The following is a 22,041-nucleotide window of genomic DNA, read 5'->3' as shown; positions in this document are numbered from 1 at the left end:
AAGGTCAGGCACGGGGATAAATTAAAGGAGTGGTTTTCAGTTGTACAACAATCTCTTGAAAAATAACAATGACCTTTGGATTGTCCCGATGTTAACTTGGCGTAGCTTTCTTCTTTTCTTATTTGATGTACTTTAGGTGTTCAGTCCTATTGAAAACAAACAACATGTGAATATCTGCCATCATTTTAGTTTGTGTGAAAAAATGTGAAGGTTCGACAGGATGTTATAATGTGATAATTTACATACTATAGACAGTATGTCAGTGGAAGAGTGAATCATATGATGATCTACACATATTCATGCATAGGATCATTAGAGATTGAACTGGTTCTTTAGCTAATATAACCTCTATCCCCTCTACAGTACCCCCTTCCCCCTGTCTGTAGTGCGTGAAAATATTTGGCAGATGGGATAACATTGAAACAAAGCCCAGTAAAAAAAAAAAAAAGGACAAATGGTAACCCAGCCAAGCTGCAGAGAAGAGTCAAAACACTTGCTGATGCAAATCAGGTTAAAAACAGAACATCGCCCCAAAAGCCAGACACACACAGACATATTTACACCACATGGTTCAAAGGTTAATGGAAACAACGAGAGAGTTTACTATGTGGAAATATTCAACATGATAGAATTACAAAACTGTATTTATATGATGTAATGTTTTGGATAAAAGAGTTATTTGATGTCATACATTTTAACCTGGGTTCAAGACCATTTAGATTACACTGTAATTAGTCGACATTCAAGAAAACAGCAGAAATGCTAAAATGGAAAACACCTGGATTGAATTAATGGATTAGCCTTTTCCTTCATACCACTGACCAAAGTTAATGTCCGAAAACAACATTGAACACATTAATGAGCTATGCCATTAACAGCATTTCCTGTTATAAAGAAAGTGGCAAGTTGTAAAAAAAAGAAGAAAAAAAAAAGAGTTATAGCCTCATCCAAGAATTGGATATATTTAATTTAGGACTCATTGGAGCTAAATTATAAGAAAAGGGTCAATAATGTTATTACAACTCATCCCTAGGAGATGTTTCTATTAAATAAAATGGCAATCCATCCAGTAGTGCTCAAGTAAAGTTTAAAGGTTCAGAACATTCAAGAAAGTGACATTTATGAAATCAATGCAATAAAAGTCCAACAAAATTGGACTAAAACTAAAATTGATCAAAATTAGGTACTCATTTACAAATCCGCAAACAGGTTCTGTGTCTATATGATCCCTGGTGGTACTTTTAAATTCTGCCCCAATAACTAAAGTGCCTCTACACCTTACATTTTTCCCGGCACAGTTATAATACACTTTCAAGAGAAGAACAGATGTGTTACTTATATACCACAGAGGTTTGACAGTAGCATGACAGGAAAATGTCAACTTTTTTTTTCAGGGAACGGGTGCTGAAGAAACACTAATATTTTGTATGGTAACACAATAGGTTACAAGAAAGGAAAAGACAACTTCTGTTGTGACCTCTCTGAGGTTCCTTAGCGATCAATGATTTTGTCTTGGGCTGAATAGCTTCAAAACATAGTGGGCATGGAACATATGTGATCACATATGATGTTATAGAATTAAATAGTTTGGTTTTATGAAAACTTCTCAATGGTACCAAGGATAAATGAAGCCATGTTTCTCTGTCATGGTACAATCCAAATGCAGGGACCGTGACCTCTCAGTATTTGCCCCATAAAGCTTGGTTTGTTTGCAGTGAACCAGAGGAACCAAGCCGTAAATTCTTTCCAAGGATGCCACCTGCCACTGCATGTTCAAGCCCCACAAAGGGGTTTGCAGTGGAAAACATCTCTGAGGTCACCTTGTTTGGACCAAAACAGTCTGAGAGAGAAGACCAAGAGTTCGTATTTAACCTATGACTGAACTCCTCAACTGTTATTTTAAATAACTTTGACATTTTAAATAAAAACAAAGATTTTGAAATCTGTGTCTCCAGCCTTGACCTCGTGCAAAAACTGTGTTCTGGTCCAATATTTGGGAAATATTCAATAAAGTATGAGGCACTTTGAAAAGGCCTGATCAAAACTTGGGAAAACCTACAAATTATTCAAGCCAACTGCGAGGATGACGAAGACAAGAGGCCAAAAGGGGACTCCCAGAAACCTACAGAGACTTTGCTTTAGCTTCACTCAAAATCAATCACTTCAGTGGAACACAGTGCACAAGAAAGCTTGAGCTTTTCTGATAAGCTCGGTCCAACAAAAACACTGATGTCATCATAAATACTGCCTGGGCAAGAGCCTTCTATAATGACAGATTATTCTTTCGACGTCATTGACCCAAACTCAAGAGTGATAAATACTCAAAAAGCCTGTGATCCTTTACATCGTAAGTTTCTTTTACGATATCATATTACTCACAAAGCAAATGTGTGAAGCTTAGAGACTGTTTTTATTTCAGTGTTAGAGCTGTTTGGTGCCTAAGTACTAGCCTGCTGGACATTACTTGGAGTTTCAGGTGCGACTTTCATGTTTCTGTCAACTTTAAGGCAAGAACAAAGAAAGTAAAAAAACAACAACTATGAGGACGAAACAGAGAAAAACATCAGAAATAAACTTAACCCTGTTTCAGGCCAAAACATTGAAAGAAACACCATACCGTATATATTTCAATCCATCTACTCATGTTTGAACATTTTGGAGCTGGAACATATCCAAGCAAGGTTTGACATGTGAAACACACTGAGAACACTACTAAGATAAGACTTTGCTTTTGTGGGATCTTGTTAAATCTCCTATATCAAACCAATAAAGCACACTATTGGACATAACTTCTGTAAGATGCAGAGTTAAGTAACAACCATGTCGACTTATATCATGAAAGAAGCACCCCTTAGTGTAACAATGGTATCATTTGTGTTATTGTACTGTGTTGCAGCTAGGGTTCCCTGGCAGTGAGCTGCTTGAACAGGCCTTAATAGGATCAAGAAAGAAAAGCTGACATAAAAAATAATCCAACATAACAATTTGCATATTCTTAAATGATGAATGGTACAGCTCACCAGATGTCACCGCTGCCCTCTGGACGCAAATTCTGCAAGTTGCGGACCTCGCCTCGCCGTCCAGCTACGCAAAGCTCTTGCCAAGTAAGCAAGGATCAGGCCTTAAACCACCAACATAGGGATCAGGACTCAATCTTTTCTTTCACTTAGTGAGAATACCTACTTCTTCATGAGTGAGTAGGAGAGGAAACTTAAGTTGAATAATACATCCTGGGCAAATTTTGATATGGGTAAAACACACTTTTGAGAAGAAGACGGTAAAAAAACATGGGCAGGAATTAGAAGGTGCTGATATTTAAATGTACTCCAGCAATATAGACAACAGCTGTTTTGATCTTTTCAAAATGTTGTCCTAAGAAACTGTCACCAATTAGGAGCATATTTTCCGAGGTTTGGGTTACTACATCTCTGAATTGCCTTCATATATTTGTCAGGGGCAAGAGTCCCAAAGGCGAGCTGCCCTTCACAGGAGAGTCTAAGCCACAGGGCCTGTCTGCCAGGGCCCTGCGCATTTCTCATCTGCTGTCTAGACTACCTCCAGTCCTACCCAGCCACAGCCTGACTCAGGCAGCCAGCCAGCATGCAATGAACAATCTCTTTTGCTCTCATCTGGCCAGGCAGGTATCAAGAAATCCATCTTCATCAAAAAATGTTGCAACAAATTTGCACTCAGTGGTTTGATTTGTAAAGGTTATAGGAGTGCTAAATGAGCATGTACTTTGCAAAACTGCAGATAAACTTAAGGGAATAGCTTTACATTTATAATTCTTTAACATGCTTATCTAGTTAGACACAATTCTCGTAAAAGGGTGAGTAAAATACATTAGCATAGCCTAGCTTAAAGTCTGGCAGCAGCGGGAAAGAGCTAGCTTGGCTCAAAGAGCTACTCAACCCCGATAACCCAATCATACATACTTTTGATGTTGCTGTTCAGATACAAAATGCTATGCTAATATGATATGTTAGATAGTTTTAAACATTTAACCTTTAAACATTGCAGGAATAGCTGTTTTATCTTTTAGCTAGCCAGGTTTACTGTCTTCTGTACTAGCTTCATTTTTAGTGTACAAATATAAAAATGGTATAAATATTCTTATTTTACCATCTGCAAGAAAGTGAGAAACGAATGCCCCAGATAATCAACTGTTCCTTTAAGAAAAAAAATCATTGATTAAAAAAGTGAGTTATAAAAAGACAGAGAACTGTGCCGTCTCTTAAGAATGCTTCATTTCTCCAAAATATGTGCCGCCAGATACAAAATCTCCTGGCATGAAAATAAAAGTAGACGTATGTCACAGCTTCTGAGAAAACTATGTATAGGTTTTTTGGTTTTGGCAGCTCACTCCTGAGTCCCAGGTGATATTTTTTGTTACCTGCTGTCATGAAGATACATCATAAAACGTCTCAGCTCTAACTTTAGCTCCTGCTGGATTTTTCATGTTTGCCTGTCTCTCTCTCAGCTGACATCTGAACCTCTTGAGAAATGTCTGTGTGTGACCACAGCGCTGTCTCTGTCCAGTCTTACAAGACCCGAGCATCAAAGATGGTTGTAAATGTCTTATAGATGGGTGAGAATATCTGGGAGCAAAGGAATGTAACATGTCAGAAATAGATTTGCAGACTGAGTGACTTATTCCTAAAGAAAAGGTCCCTCCTCTATAATCCCTCATGTTTTTTTTTTCCACACCCTAAACAGTGTTTCGGGAATGGGGGTGTTTAATTGTGTATGTTCTGCTGGCATAATGTTTGTCAAGACTGTTTGAAGCACTTTACAGGGTTTTTCCTCAAGGTAATTGTGCTGCAATTTGCTAGCACTCTTTTTCTCATCTGCTTTTAGGATCGGTCCGCCCAATTTGAAGGGACTTTGTTTGAAACGTTACCGAATCTGATCCTTATTAACTTTTTTTTCTGTCATTTACTGTTTACTCATTACCTTTTTTAATAATGTTTACAGTCTGTTTTCTTCCTGTGAGTTTGAGACAAAGTCAACTTAGCTTTCTCTGAGTGGCCAGACATCAGTGTAGTATCTAGACAACAACAGAGGGAAACATCCCATCTGGTACAGATTCTCCACGGTCATGTTTGTAGAGGTCACTATTCTGTAAATACAAGTCAACAAAGCTCGGGGTTATATTGGGTGATCTTTCAGCAATAAGTACTGTAGTTACAGTTGCTAGCTGGTCTCTTGACAACTGGATCTATGAAAAAAAGTTACTTTTTCCAGTGATATTATGTTAACACATTGGTGTATATGAAGTCAAAACACAGCAGGAATTTAATTTTGAATTAAATTGAAGCTTAGCTAGGGCACACTTTGATCAAAGCACTCGTATTTATTGACTTAATTACTGTGCTTGTCTTTGGACAAAGGTGGAATAATAATCTACCCCTGAACTTCTGACAGGGACATGGGGTTGAAGCTTTCTCACGCAGGTTTCTACACTGTCAACAAGCCGTCACCCTGTTGCAAGTTATCAGACTGTGTGAAACATAGGCTACAGTATTTGCTGCATATTCAACTGATACAAGGTTTAACAGTTGAGTGTGGAAGAAAGCAGCCTGGACAGCTTGAAGTTTAAGACTGGGCTTCTAACCAATGTAAACCACTCCTGAATGCCACTTCTTTGATTTGCACCCCTGCCAACAATAACCGACTCATGACATCACAACATCACAACCCAAAAGCTGCCCTGATACAACTCCCTGTCAACAAAACCTTATGCAGTATGAACTTACCTTATAAGTGTATTCATTTCTTTCTATGATAAGAATTACTAACATTTACTGATTAAAAGAGTAGTTTGAAAATTTGGGAAATATAATTTGCTTTCTTGTTGAGAGTTTGATCATTTTTACAGTCCGACATATATCTTACTGATATATTTGTTTTTTTTACGGAATGTAACTGCTTAATTATCTACCTTTTTTTTTGTTTTAATTTGATTAACTATTAATCTTGAGGGACATTGAACTTCACACTCCCTTTGTAGGAGCCATATTTAGGAGGTTAAGACACAAATTGCTCCAGCAGGTGTCACCTTTGGGTTCCGGTCATACACTTTATAGGTAGGGAAGTTTCACTGGAGTGTCAGATGTTGCTGGATGGAAGAGCACAAACAATGTTTTGACCACTACGCTAAACTACAGCACACAAGGTAATCAGGAGTGTTTTGAGTGAATCTTTGTTTGGAAATGTACGGACAAATGTTGGAATCTTGCATATATGAAAACATTGAAGACCATCAGAGAATGAGAAATAAATCTTCCATAAATAAGAAGATATTGGACTGTCTTATTTCCCAAGATTAGGTTTAGCTGCTATACGGTTATTGTGAGACACTACACACAAACAGGATACTGTATGGAGAGATGTCAGAGGGAGGAGGCTGCACAGGGACTGGAGCTCCAAGCATTCGGGGGTTCAGTGCCTTGCTCAATGGCACTTTGGCAGTGCTCAGTAAGAGCGCCGGCACCCCACCGGTCCCGAATCCACAAGGGGTCTGCAGTGGGACTTGAACCTTCCACCCTACAGACTGAGCTACTGCTGCCCACCGGGAATAATTTAGCGTGAGCCAGACAAACAAAGTTATCAGTTTCTGCTGCTAGCTAATCTTACAAGCTGCTTAATCTGTCGCGCCAATCTCCAATATCTTTACATGAAATATGAAACTGGATCAAGGAGACTGTTAGCCAAGCTTAGCTTTGCGGCTTTGAAGAGAAACCTACCTAATTTAAGCATTTTATTCAGTCTTTATTCAATGTTACCTTACTTCCTCTTATGCTCGTTTGCCTTCATGCTAACTTAGGCCATTAGTCTTTGCTGCCTCCATGTACACCGATCAGCCATAACATTATGACCATCAATGCAATCCAATACAACAGCTCTACCATAAATTCTGATTTTAGGCAGCTGCTACATTATCAGTTTTTGTTGACATTCTCAGAAAGGTAATACATCTGCTTTACATCCAATACTGAACTTGTAGTTGGGGTGTGATGGGGACCTGGAGTGCATATTGAAATCCTAATATTGTGCCCTTTTCGTTTACACACGAGAGACGCTTATATGGGTGGATTTACCTAACCGATAGAAAATCAGCCTTTTAGTCTGAGGAGTAGCAAACGAGGGCCCTCTACGTCAACTAATAAAGGCCACAGCTAATAACACCCTATCAGTGGCATCAATCTTCTTATTGAACTCTTACTCTTAGCAAGAAGCCGAAAAGCGTATTTCCCCAGTAGGTCTATAGGAGACTTTTACTTTAAAGCTCTGAATAACATTCCCATGTCTTGGTCTTTAGAGTCATATAAAGACCTATTTTTCATCTATCCTTTCACATGCTGCTGATCTTACTGACTTTTCCATGCACGGTGGATTCTGCCAGCGCAGTAACAATAGCCTTGGGTGGAGTGCACAGCTGAGCTGGAGTCTACAACATGTACTTTGATTGCTGGAATACTGGCCAGAGTGAGAAGCTTTCCTTGGATGATTTTGTTACTTATACAGGCCTCACTATGCTCCAGTCCTGTGTCAAACACTGTCCAATAACACTTTATTACTTAAACCTGCATCATTTGCTGTTTGGTGTATTTACTGAATGAAAGCTCTGGATGCACCATACAAGTTAAAAACCATCTATTTATTCCAAATCTTTCTATACTTGAGTTTTAAGTTATTCTGCCTTGCTTGGATGCTTCACAAACGTAAACCATGAAACACTTGCTGAGTTTGTTTATGGTCTGCAGGCTATTACCCTCTCTTGCTTTTCCTCTCATTCTCTCTGCTGCACTGGCATCGATACTGGGCTTTGAGAGGCCTCCGCAGGGAGGGGAAAAGGGGGAAACTTGGAACAATTTATTGTAGGTAAATAAATGCTCTGTCAGATTAAGAATGCCTTTTCAAAACAGACCCTGAGGCCCTTCAGAGCAGCATTTGCCCCAAGAAATGCCCTAATTACTGCTCTGATAATGTCATAATAATGCTCCGACCTCTTTGGAAGTCACTGGGTTCACTGTGCAAACAAGCAAAAGCACTCTGAGACGGAGGGAATATCATCTGGGGCCTTGAGGAGACTGCACGTGAATAGATTGAGTGTGTGTGTGTGTTTGTGTGTAGGGGATAGAGGAGGGGTGCTTACAGTGGAAGTACAGTACTCATTTTAATTCTTGTTTCAGCTTTTCTGCAAAAGAATCTAAAGGTTCCACTCCCTTATTTAGACCTAAAGCCTTTGGCTGAGTAAAAGTAAAGATAGTATAAAATGTTGTTAAACAGGTGTAAAATAAGATAATCTGATGATATGGACTATAATATGGCTATAAACACAGGAATAGGATCTCAGGACTCTGTCGATCGGAATCTTTGGCTGGGAGATCGTTGCTGGCTGGAGAATGGCCGAGCTATTGATACCAGATGAGAAGATGAGTCAAAATAGTGAGCAGATGTGATGGTACATAAAAATAACAGAAATAGGAACAAAATCACATAATTTCTCAAAACATATAGAATAGGTTAAATAAATATGTAGGTTTTTAGGTTTAGTTTGCTGAAATATATTTAACTGTCCACATAAAGAGTGAGTTTTCTATCCTAGAATGTATTGCAGTATCTCCGTTTGACTCATATATTTAAGTAAAAGTACCTTGGGTTAACTTAAAGGTAGATAATGTTATATTTGAGATTTAATTTAAAGCTCAAGTCCTATGATTTCTCAATACGGTATGCATCCACTTTTTTGCTCAGGCTCCCAGTTGACACCCTAAAAAGGTGTCAGGTACAGGTGTGTAGGTTAAAAAAAGATAAAAGGCAACATCAAAAACCTCAAAAAATCTTCCTTCACACAATACTTTAAAATATTTGCATGCTTTTCTGAATCAGAATCAGCTTGTTTGGCAATGTACAGTATTGATACATTCACATGGAATTTGACTCCAGTTTGAAATTGCTCTATATGGAAACACACATGCACAAAAGAAAGAACAACTTGGAATAGATAACATAAACTAGAGGTGGGACGAAATGCAAAAGCCGAATCATACAGTAGGACAGAATATTAGAATATTTAAAAAAAACAATGCATATGACATGTCAGTCTGTCTTGTTTTTGCTGATCTTTTTGTTTTTCATACCATCAAATACTCAAGCAGCAACATCTAGGCGATCTGTTCTCTGTGATGATCATCTGACAGGCATCTGTTTTCTTTGTTACCTGGGAGAAGAGGCCCTCCCCTTCTAGTAGCCTATATGATTAGTTGCCTGGAGCGGAGACGTTCAGCACCTTGTTGAACAGTATGGGCTGAGATATACACTCTGAAGGCTCTAAGATGCTAGTTGCATCAGTTGCATTATGCATTATGGTATGCATTATGGTAGCCTGCAAGCTAACACTTGCAGGCTACCATAATGATCACCTCACCAGCTCTCTGCTACACGCACATGCACTAACCTGAAATTATTACCCACGTTTCACTGCATCATAACAGCGTGATGTGGATGAGTGCTAATGTGTTAAGTATTACCCTACAAAACTGAATCTTTATTAATAGACTAATTGGCCTGCTATCCCACTTTGACAGTTGTGTTAATCTGAACGCATACAGACCTGAAACCAACTCACAAATGGTTATAGTCTTTCCGTTATCGAACAACAGATGGCTTATTCCTGCATCAATAAATCTGTCTTCATTGTATTAGGCGGTTCAGTCAGAAGGATGAGTGATGACAGGCAGTTATAACTTTATCACTGAAAGACTCATTCACCGTTTTCTCTTTCGAATGCTCGAACAGGTATGACATCATGATCATCAAACCCAGGAAAATAAATCGATTTTTAAAATCTCCCAATAAAGAATCCTGATACGTAAGTGAATCCATTCCCCCCCCCCCCCACCCCTAACAAAAAATGAACCGTTTTGCACTGGTCAAACGTTTAACATATATTAAAGGAAAATGTATGTGAAAAATGAATAACACTTGCAGACAGTGGGACAAATAGTGCAAAGGGGAGTACTAAAGATCGCAGAACCGAGGCTTCCATCCCCAGCGCCATCTTCGTTCTATAAATTCAAATTCAAGATTGAACAGGAAAAAAAAGTGCTCAGTGTCCTGGCATTAAGAAGAGCCCTGGATCAGGTATAGGAAGTAGAAATATTAAACTAATCTGTCATGATTTATCCTCGAACTCTGACAAGTTTCCACCCCAGAGGAACCTCAAGTGGAATTGAGAAAAAGCAGCAGCGGAGAGTGTGAGCTACAATGTATGGATGGAGTGAAAAGGAGGAGAAAAATTCTCCTGAGTGATATATCGGACCCAAGCACCTGAAAAGTCCATCACTTCCAAGAAGAGTTTGGGATTGCACCAGTTGTATCGGCAACATGATAGAAGGGGGTGGGAAGAGGGGAGGCAAAGAGGTTCCTGCGTCACGTTTCTTGGATTTGTTCACCAGCTGCCAATGAAAATTATGCCTGCAGAAGATTTTTTTTTTTCTTCTCTCTCTTGGCTCTACATGTGCACAAGCAAACCACAGCTGTAGCCACACGCTGAACAAGTGTCATCTTTATAGTATAATGGATACAAGGAAGGAGGCTGAGAGGACACATGGACCAAGTTCCAACACTGATATGACTCATAAAAATTGCTGGCTTCCATCCACCCATGAGTTCATGAGGTTGTTCTGACCAGTGAACACTGTGGGAAGTGCACATTTTATCACCTGCACATGAAGTTGGTGTGAAAGGTTAATGGTTTAAAATGATTAATTAATTTAATTCAGTCCATATTGTGAAATTTGGGGCCGTAATTACAAAGAAAAGTACAATAAACTGTAATTTAATATGCTTCATCCTGTATTGTGCAGTCAAATGTTATCCTTCCACATCCTGCAGCTGTTCCAAACCAAAGCAGATGTTATGAAGAAATGCAAGATTTGCCTAGAATGGATTTGGAAAAACCAAACACGTCTTCTCGCAAATCCAGCAGCAAATCCAGCAGTGGTTAAGGTGACAAGGAGGGGCTGTGCCTCTACCTCTGAGGCACGCGCACTTCCTGCATCGTCCGCTGCAATATATATAAACCCGCGAAGACAGACTGCTCCCGGTGCACTCACCAAGTTTAGCAAAGCGCAAAAACTCATCACTTGCAGTAGCAGACCTCCCCCTCTCCCCAAAACACACCGAGACTTCAGAGGTGATGCAGCCTCTGTAACGCAGGGACAAGGTATCGCTGTGCAAGAAAAGGTAGGACTGCGTGAATGATTGACACTTAAATTTGTGTCGTGTTTGGAAAAACGCAAGAACTTTAACGCTTATTTGAATGGAAAAAGACCTCATTTGTGCGCATTGTTAAATGGTTTGTCTTCTTTCTTTGTCTGCAGGTCCATCGAAAACAAGGGATATTCTGTCTGCAGTTTTCAACCAAACATGAAACCTCAATATTTCACCCAAGTTCTAATACTTCTGTGCATATCTTGTGGTGCAAGTGCACTGGCAACAAGTATCCCCGCTTTGTCGGCCAATTTCACCAGTCCTGGCGCAGCGCACAGCCATGGAACAGACACCACGACTATTTCTAAAGCCAGGAGGAAGCGATACATCAGCCAGAATGACATGCTCGCTATTCTTGATTACCATAACAAAGTGAGAGGGAAGGTGTTTCCACCAGCATCAAACATGGAATACATGGTGAGTAAAGTCTATCAGTCACATAGTTCTTGTACTAAGATGCACGTTTTTCCATTCAATGCATGGTTTTTTGAAGAGCCATATACTGTATTCTTGATTTAAAAAAACAAAAGGATTTAGTAAGTAAGTGACTTTTTTTTTTTTTTTTTAAATGTGACATTAATATTACATCAATAGATTTAATTTAGAAAGGAAGTGACAAATGTCTTTAAGCTTCTTGACACCTTCAGCTGTTCAGCACATTTCACAGCAGTAGACCACCAAAGTAGGCACCCCCAAAGAAAGAGGGGTCATGTATGGTACTAGTGGACCACTGGCAGTGTAGTATGGAAGGGTAGTAGGGGCTCTCGTTGGACCTCAGTCCAAACATTTCTAAATACAACTTTAATTCCTTCTATATCATTGATTTGAACTCTAAAATAATAGTCGCTTGTGGTGAAACTGCTCATTTCAGTATCTTAAGAGTTCCTCCAAAATCTTGGCAACTGAACATATTTACATTTGAAATTATCAGCATCTCCATGTATGATGGTTACATGTGTAATAAAATACAGTTAAAGAGTCTCTTCCTCTGATAAACAATAAACGCAATGTGAAGAAGTATCCTTTAATCCCTTCAGTCACGGTCTATTTCTAGTGAAACTGTTCAAGTGTGTAGCCGGTACTTTGATTATTGTATTCTTAAAGCTCTCCATCTCCCTGTCAAGTGGAAGAGTTTCATGGGATACCGGGCAACCAACTTTCTCCACTTATGTAACTGATTTGATGGATGACTGTTGCCACGGTTACAGCTGTAACAGGCTATGAGGTCAGAAAGGGCCGACTCTTATCTGACATCTAGCTGCTGAATGAAGATCTGCGGTGGTGTTGATATTTTTCCATTGGTTATGTAATGGCCTAACATGTCTCCATGTGTGTGTGTGTGTGTTTAGGTGTGGGACGACACCCTGGCTAAGACGGCAGAGGACTGGGCTCATGCCTGCCTGTGGGAGCACGGGCCGCCTCACCTCCTCCGTTTCCTCGGTCAAAACCTCTCTGTCAGGACGGGACGGTGAGTGACCTTTTAGCTTCTCTAACCCTCCCCCTCACTGACATCTGCTGCTCCTCTCAGAGGGACGACTCTCTCACTCGCAGCAGTCATGGTCGTTCCTTCGCAGCCCCCTTCTTTTCTCTTCTAAAACTTTTTGCACTGTGACCTGGTGACTGCTTGAGGAATGCTCCTGTGACCCCTCAGATAAACACGACTTGTGTTTTCAGCCATGACCCATGAGGACAAAGGCGCATCCCTTCAGAAGGTCTTGACTTTCCATTTGGAAACACAGGGCACCTTCACGTGTTCGAACACTTTCAGGCTTTATTGAGGGATATCATGAGACTCAAGGGAATACAGATTATCGTTACATCTGTTTGACTAATCCCATATAGTAATGCCATTCTGCTGTCTTGCAGAAAACAATAAAAATGCATGTTGAAGACTTAATTGAAAAGTAATCTAGTTAAAAAATGATGTCATTTATTGAAGTTCACCTGCTTCAGTTTATAATTTTGAGTAATCTGTGGAAAAGCTTTGCCACAGAAAGACCAGAGTAAGCCTCCTATAGACCCTGAAATGTGCATCTTTAGAAAAACATAACTATGTGCAGAGTTCAATCCAACTCGTAGAGAGGCGCAGCCTAACCACCCCACACCGACCCTAAATGTGATTATTTTCTTTGGCAAGTCAGCATTCAGAGTGTGTTTGGACACCTTGCAGACGCAGATAAAGTTGGCTGCTTCAGAAACAATTATATCGATCATTTTTAAGAATGAAGGTTGTTGCCTTTTTGGCTGCAAACTCTGGTTTGCGGCCAGTTTGTCAATTTTGGATGTAGCAATGATGAAATGAAGCAGATGTTTGTTTTTTTTTTGTAATGGTCCAGTCCACAATGTGACATCAACCGTATTTCAGAAGGCATCTTTCCTCAGGTTGAACACAAAAAATTATTTGGTAGACATCATTTAGAAAAAGATATGAAATGTAAGAAAAAGGGCAAATTGGGGAAATGGCCCGGGCTGTGCTCTGAACCCAGGAGGTGTCTGCATTAGTTTTCTAAAGATCTGTTTTGATATAGTCAATGAAGTTTTAGAGCAGGTCCGTCTTCTCTCCACAGCTATCGATCCATTCTGCAGCTGGTAAAGCCATGGTATGATGAGGTCAAAGATTACTCTTTTCCATACCCTCGTGACTGCAACCCCCGGTGCCCACTCAGATGTTATGGACCCATGTGTACCCATTACACTCAGGTACACAAACAAGGATCAGTATCAAATGTAGAAGTGTTGAATTGTTGCATCAGCGGTGTTAACTTTCTGCTGATGTGCTTTTTTTCCCCCCGCAGATGGTGTGGGCAACATCCAACAAAGTGGGCTGCGCAGTTCACACATGCCATAATATGAACGTATGGGGTTCAGTGTGGAAACGGGCAACTTATTTAGTCTGCAACTACTCACCAAAGTAAGTAAAGTGAGGGTTAAATGTATAGTTCTCTTCTTGTATAGTGTTACTTACACACTTTAAGTCTGCTAATTCGAATAAACCTGTTGACCCGATGACGATAGGGCGACCACTGGCTTAATCCCGACACAGACGACTCTGTTTTGTGCTGAGCTTTGAAATGCCACCCATGTCGTAACAGACGAATATTCTCTAAAACATTCAGAGAATTAGAAGCTCGTTTGGACTTGTGACTGACTTGTGACCTAAGTTCTTTCATCCCACTGGATGCAGACATATGCTAGAACTACCAGCTCGAGACACTGAAGACTTATTTAGCAAGGGCCTCGTTTTTTTTTTTTTTTTTTACAACATTTCAGCTATCCTGACCATGGATAATGCTAAGAGGCTAAGATATAGTGGCTTGGCCTACAGTGAACATTTGGCACAAATGCTGACGTTTCTAACAAAGTACAGGTTGATATGCTGTTTATTTCATATACAGGTCTAAAGAGCAGATCTACTTGATAGAGTTCTATCTTTAAAAAAGCCATCATCTCTGTCTGTCATCTTTATCTTCAAAAGAAGATGATGTTACATGATTGAGAACTCCAGAATAGTTGATAGGTAGACATTGAGTACTTATATTCAAGTATATTGACTATTCTTATTTTCACAAATATGTTTTATATGAACCTGTGTGATATCAAATACATTTCTGAGAAACATTTATCTTTGTATATTTACTTTTAATGAACTAAATATTCATTTTGTAAGATAAAAACCATACGTTGACTCTCTACCTGTTTCTATCCTCCAGGGGTAACTGGATCGGAGAGGCCCCCTACAAAGTAGGCGTCCCCTGCTCTGCCTGCCCTCCCAGCTACGGAGGCTCCTGCAACAACAACATGTGCTTCCCCGCTCTCAAGACAAACTACCTGCACTGGTTCAAATAAACACAGGTTTTCCTTTTTGACATAAGCTAACACCCTGCAGTACCACAGAGACAGTACTTCAATCCTTTAAGGATTTGCACAACAGTCTTGGACCACACTATTTTGTATATATGGGCTTATTTAAAGACACAAACATACATTTGAAGGCAGCATATGATTTTAAAATGATGACTTGTAAATAAACTGTAAATTTATTTCATTTGTACCAGAATTGCTATGGGAATTTTAATTGATTGGATATAATTTATGTGTAGAGTGGGTCCTTAAACACAGAATATATTGTATGTGGTGCTGCGTTTTCACTGTGTGTTTTACCATTGACAACATGCTAATTAAGGTCATAACAGGATCATAGCTGCTCATACCTGCTCACTCTGGTGCTACGGGCATCACACCTTCATGTTGTGTGCTCTGCCTACACAGGAATGTTTGTGATGTTGACATCAAAGCTTTTGACCTCAGAGGCTGAAAACCCTACACTGGTGGCGTCAGCTTTGTGGCCACCCGAGGTCAAACAAACTTCGGCATTATTGAAATTTCCATTCATGTCCCGCAACAAATTAGCAAGGTTTGTTGACACAAGTGCACTTACAGCAAACTGAAATGAATTGACAAAAAGAAGTCCGACTTGGTGGTCTCTTTAAACGCCCAGTGTCATCATAGATTATGCCTCTAATGTCAAAAGCCCTTTTTGTTTCAACATATTCAGTTAAATCTGCACTGATTCCCTTGTATTTCATTACAGACATGACACTATAAGAGTTTCAAACTTTTGAGTCATACTTTATACTAACTAGAGCACATACATTAAGTCTGACCCTCATATCTGTTTGCTAATCATATTTGAACATTGTGTAATGGTATGTTGTACACCAATATATTGATATGTCTGACAAACCCTTTGTTCATATTTTGTTCTGATCACTGATGTAGTTTTTTTTTTTCTTCCTGGCACTCAAGTGCACCTTAATCTTTTGTAAACTGCCAAAATACTTGGAAATGATTATTTTTTTGTACATGTAGATAATCATAATACCTTGTCTATCCTTAAAAAAAAAACAAGTATACTGTAAGTTATTCATTTTTATATGGGGAAAATATTTAATTGATTGTATTTTTTTATTGTTTTGTAAAAGGATTGTAAATATGTCCAACTGATTAAAAAGTGCTGAATAAGGTTCAATCGCATGTCAACTTTTAAGAAAAGTTTGTGAAGATGAATTTGATACATTTCTATAATTGCTGTAGTTGCAAAGCGCTGCCAAGTGAGTGCCTGAACACTTCGAGCTGGGCTAATGTCCCAGAACTTCTTCCAAATGAGTTCACTTTCTCAGTACTAGAAGAATTATCAGCGGGAGGGACGACCAAAAATCAGTTACATCACAGAGACATTGATCCAAATGTTAGTGTGTATTATTGCAGAGCAAAATAGGAAAAACATTTAGCACTGATTTATTAATTCAACATTAACAACAAGCTACTTATGCAATGGACTGTGCTTTACTAAAGGTGTTTTGTATTTTTAATTAAATGTGTCTACCCAAATTGTCCTGCAAACACTGTCTATCTATGGTCTGTGCTGATTTGTTGCAGCTTCTCCTCATGTCTGATATCGACTGCCCAAGTACTAATCCAGCTCTTTGATTTCTCTGTTTTTACTTTTAATTAAAACAAGGCCGCTTGTAAAGCCCCACCTCCTGAATATCAAAGGCTGAGAGGGAGGAGAGTAAACATGCTGGGGCTACATCTGAATCCTAATATGACAAGGTTGACTTTGGCCCCTTCCGTCCAAGTGGACAGACAACTAATATTCTCCTAGAGGACCCTCTTTTTTTGAAGTGTCCAATGAAACCACTGACCTAACCCAGAGTGGGATACAATAAAGCAAGATTGGAGTGAGGGATCACATCAGGAACTTGGAAGAGATCAACACAAACACTCGGTTAAAGACTGACACTTTCCTGCTCTTTAACATTAAAACGTTTGCAGGATATGAAGAAAAAAAGTAGGCGAGAATTGGTAAGAGATGGGGACAAACTTTGAAGGGGAGGCAAAAATGCTCTGATTTGTTGGGCAGATGCTGCAGTTTCTTCTCCAGCTGGGATTGCAGAATATGGTTTGAAGCCAGCATCAAAATAATTACACATGAGAAAAACAGGCTATTCAACAAACAACATTTGCAAACAAGGCTATAACGTGGATTATTTGTCAGATAAACTGTTAGCGATAGTTCACATGCAAACTCCTGAAAGTCTGTTCCAGACTACAAACGTTGAATGCACTTTGGCAGGTAAGAATACAAAGTATCACCTTGCATGAGGTTTTCAAACCACTTCCTGCGCTCTATTAAAAAAAAAAAAGCTTCATAAATACAGCCAGCCCGAACAGGCGAGCTCACTACCTGGAACTAACCAGCAGAGTTTAAGGAACACATTAGTATGCATGGGAAAAATCCTTCCATTGGAGCAGATGCCGACAACAGAGCCAAGAAGATGATTGGTGGATGTTTAAAAGGCACATCAGCAGGATGAGGAGTAAAAGATATTATGACGAGTAAGACGACCTGCTGCCGAACTTTCCCTTGTATATCAATCACTGGCAAAGTCTCAGCGAAGGTTAAGGATATGGGTTAGGATTAAAGCAGCCTGTGATGTTGTCGTGACATGAACTCAAAAACACCTGCTGAGGGTGTTCTCAGTTACCCGCAGCAATGCACATAATCTGCTCATATTCTTATCTTTACATTTCTGTCGTCATCCTTTTGACCGCCTCTCATGAACGTCTCCCACACTTCAAAATAGTCTTTGGAAAAGACATGCTTCTTTTTAGATTTTTATAATCCAATCCAATGTTTTTTAAACCACCTTTCCTGTTCATGTTGTATATTGACATACATCAGCTAGTTTCACCCTTCACAATCTTGATTACATCTCATCTCGGCAGTAGCTCAGTCTGTAGGGACTTGGGTTGGCAATCGGAGGGTCGCCGGTTCAAGTCCCGGCACGGATCGAGTCCGGCCTGGCAGCTGGTCCACTTCCTGAGCACTGCTGAGGTGCCCTTGAGCAAGGCACCTAACCCCCCCACCAGCTCAGGAGCGCCCACTGTGGGCAGCCCCCTCACTCTGAGACCTCTCCATTAGTGCATGTGTCTGTTTGTGCATGTATTTTGGCCTATGTTTACTAGACAGAGTGTAAAAAACAAATTTCCCCTTTCCCTTATTGGGATCAATAAAGTATAAATTATAAAATTATCTGATCAAATCTCAGAGGTCACTTACACTCTACATGTCTAACTCACATAGCTTCCAATGTTCAAACATAACTTTATCTAAACTGTCCTTAGTGCAAACACTAAACAGCCCTAAAATCCTTTAGGCTACACTTCAACTAAACATGTATGGATATAACTACTACCTTTTAATCAGCTTTCATCTTTTATAGATTTTAAACTGATCTATCAAAGGCATTCAGCTTCATGTGTTCAACTGACATATCAACCACAGACAACATCTTCGGATCAAGTAGACACATCCCTCAATTTCTAATATGCCGCAAACAATCTATTTAAAGAGCGTTCAATGCTTTCACTTTGACTTCATCTTCAGTTTTTACACTCAAACTTGCCATGAGGTTCTTTCAGGATCCATTTTCAGGTTTCCATACCAACTGACACCTCCAGCTTCAATAATAATCAACTACACTTCAACTGTTTAACAGAGCAGACGTGTCCATGTAACCTACACTGTAAATTACATTTTCATAGTTTGCACTTAACCTGCTTTCTTCTGTTAGATTTCAACGTAACACACACTGATTTTGTCTTCATTTACAGTCAAACCACTTTAGAAATTACCCTTAAGTGGAATTTAAATAATAATCACTTTCCAGCATCCACCCAAACATGTATAACTGTTTGCATGTCTTAGTTTTAAAGGACAATACTTTCAGCACATTTTAAAACTGACACCTCAACTACATTTGTATACATCTGTAACAACTTCAGCATCTTTTGATGGTTACTGCTTCATTTTTTAAGCAACAACAATGACAAGAAGTAATTTTCCTGAATCAAAAATGGTTCACTTTTACATTCAGTATTTACAGTTTTACATACTTCAACTGCTTTCAGTGGTTAAAACTCACTCTAACTGTCACAGCTTTGGCTACAGACAGGACAAAAAGGATCCATAAGCAGAAAGATTTTTAAGAATAGACTTCAAACTTTCCTTTTTGATAAATCTTATAGTATCTCCTAGTTATGCTGCTATAGGCTTAGACTACCGGGGGGACTGTGTCTGTGTCTCTGTCTCTGTCTCTGTGCATATACAGTACATCATATTACTGCATGTATCTATCTGTAAATCTCAGTCACTAACCACCTACTTTCCTGGGAGCTCTTGAGCTCTCTTAGGCTCCTCGAGATCGTTGGTTGACGGGCTGCCAGAGCAACCCCCCCTCCTCCCCGGATCGTTGATGAACACTTACTGTCAGCTTTTTTGGCAAATTTCCAATGAGGATATGGGGCAAGCTGGCAGGTAGATTGGTGCAAGGACAGCTCCAGAACAAAGAAACAAGAACACAAATCCATATGGAAAATAAATCCAAACTGATGACCTAACACTGAGACCACAAGGTGTGGTGCATGGCACAAGACTAAAGGGAACAGGTGAGCAGGTGGGGTGGAGAATGGTGACTGCATGGCTGATTACAACTGGGAACAGGTGTGTGGATGTGGCAAGGTGGGAAAGTCTGAGGACCTCTAGTGGAGAGGTGGAGAATTGCAAGAGGACTTGGGAAATGGGGATTAGTTTACAATAGAAGAGAAACAGAAAAAAACTGAAAATGTCCACAAGTCTCTACACTTCAGCTGTATCTTAAACTCCTTACGGCAGTTTTATTCAAACTAATATCAATACATTTTTTTTTTTTACAAATTTTATGCCTTAAAAAACCCAGTTTCAATCCTTTAATTAATGTGAAAGAAGTTACTTTTTGCAGAAAGTTTAGCCTTTTCTAATTGTTCTTAATTGTTCTTGGTCTGATGTAGTCTATTGTTCTTTTATGTCATGAAATCCTCACCCGCTAAGGGTAGCTAAGCAAGAAGATAAACTCTTCAATGGGCTTGGCTGAATATCAACAGCGAGAGAGAGAGAGAGAGAGAGAGAGAGAGAGAGAGAGAGAGAGAGAGAGAGAGAGAGAGAAAAACACAATCAGAAAGACAGAGAGAAGAAACAGATTTTCAGTCTCAGGTTGCTGCACCAATAAATCCTTCCCAGCTCGCTTATTCTATCAGCCAGTGCCAACACCTTCTGAAGCCACGATGACGCATCTGTACGCTCATCCCAAGGTGCACCACTTTTCCTAATAACACAATGTGAATTACCGAGCTGTCAAATAAACTGTTATTGCTAAAACAGTTTCATCTCCCTCAAGTGTGAAAGTGGTGAAATGTTTATTTAGAAAGAAGATGGAGACTTTATAGGGACCACAGCAGGGTGATAGATTATTAACGCGGAGCGGGTGAGGTTTGGGGAGTCAGTTTCCAAAGTGTATGAGCGGCCATCCAAATCCAATAAGGATGAGAAGTATGAGAAACAGTTTGAGTATACAAAAGGGGGGATAAATCTTTTGTAGAGTGAGTTTGTAGATTTGCTGATGTTGGTTGTGCAGCTGAACGCTCTCCTTCCTTCCTTCGTCGTCTCTGTATTCCAACCTCATTGCCCTCTCTGACTTGCAGATCTGAATGGTTGAAAACTTGGCTGCTCCATGCCGCCAAGGGGATATTGGGAATGGCTTCATTTGAATGCATTCTACTTTTTTTTCCCTGTGTGTCTGTCCTCGCTATGTTTACTTTGCTCCCCTTGCAGCTCAACCATCGGAAATGCGGCCTGTGCCTAGTGCAAGGCTCACACTGTCCTCAAACATCCCCAAAAATCTGAATGCCAAGGGTGCTTGAGGACATCCAAAGAGCATCTGAACTGAAGCTGGAGTTAAGTCTCAAAGTAAGAAAACAGTTATTCACCTCCTTATCTATGCTTATGTCCTTGTCTGTAAAAACTAAGTGCTGATTGGCTGCATACTGTGTGAATTAATTAAATGTAAATTAAAGCTCCTGTAAGGGACTTTCAGTGTTTGCAACACCAGTAGACCAAGTGGTATCTCTAATCTCTTCAATCTTGTCCTGTACATGTAGATAATCTTTATTTATATGTAGAATGTGCAACCCTGGGATGTTGGTGGTTAGTTTGATTGCCCTATGTGCGGAGCCTGTGCTAAGTTTTGGTGTGGAAAAAGTACGTTTTAGCGGGTCGCCGGTGGTCTAGCGGTTACTGAGCGCCCCCTGTGTACAGAGGCTAAAGTCCTCGAGTGAAATCGGACCTGTTGCCCCTTTCCCGCATGTCGTTCCCCACTCTCTCTCCCCCTGGTGACTGACTCTATGACTCTGACTCTATCCACTGTCCTGTCTCTAAAATGAAGGAATAAAAAGCCTAATAAAAGTTAGTATTGGCAGCATGCTATCAATAACTTTGTCTGACATCTACCAGAGGTGACAGGCATATAAAATAACTATATAGAAGTAATTAGTCTTTTCTCTGATGTGCTTTTTACTTATTGCGTTAAAAGTAGCATCAGTATTAATTTCAGTCATTTTCATGACCAGATAAAACTCGTGACAGGAGATTTAATCGGCTGAGATATGACTAACGTTAGCAACAGCGGCAGAGTCTTGTTAACTTTTGCAGTTACAAGCTAAAGTTTGTTTACAAAAAATGAAGGGCTGCAAATTTACTTTTTACTGTTGTACCAGACCTTTCATGATCACATATCTAAAATGCACACATATGGTGCAGCGCTTTTGTACTTTCCTGACTACTCATAGTGCAAAGTGTCAATCAGTATTAACTAATCCCATTCA

General features: G+C 39.8%; 1 protein-coding gene across 1 annotated transcript; it reads left to right on the top strand.

The window, feature by feature from the left end:
- The first annotated feature begins 11,096 nt into the window (after positions 1–11,096).
- Positions 11,097–16,314, top strand: pi15a (peptidase inhibitor 15a). The gene is made up of 6 exons (XM_061064603.1): positions 11,097–11,253; positions 11,391–11,697; positions 12,630–12,748; positions 13,848–13,980; positions 14,076–14,191; positions 14,991–16,314. Exons 2-6 carry the CDS (start codon positions 11,437–11,439, stop codon positions 15,124–15,126), a joined length of 765 nt encoding a protein of 254 aa, XP_060920586.1. The 5' UTR covers positions 11,097–11,253; positions 11,391–11,436; the 3' UTR covers positions 15,127–16,314.
- The last annotated feature ends 5,727 nt before the right edge of the window (positions 16,315–22,041 follow it).

This window comes from Labrus mixtus, chromosome 19 (genome assembly GCF_963584025.1).
Source record: "Labrus mixtus chromosome 19, fLabMix1.1, whole genome shotgun sequence".
NCBI lineage: Eukaryota > Metazoa > Chordata > Actinopteri > Labriformes > Labridae > Labrus > Labrus mixtus.
This window is presented reverse-complemented; position numbering and strand designations above follow the sequence as displayed.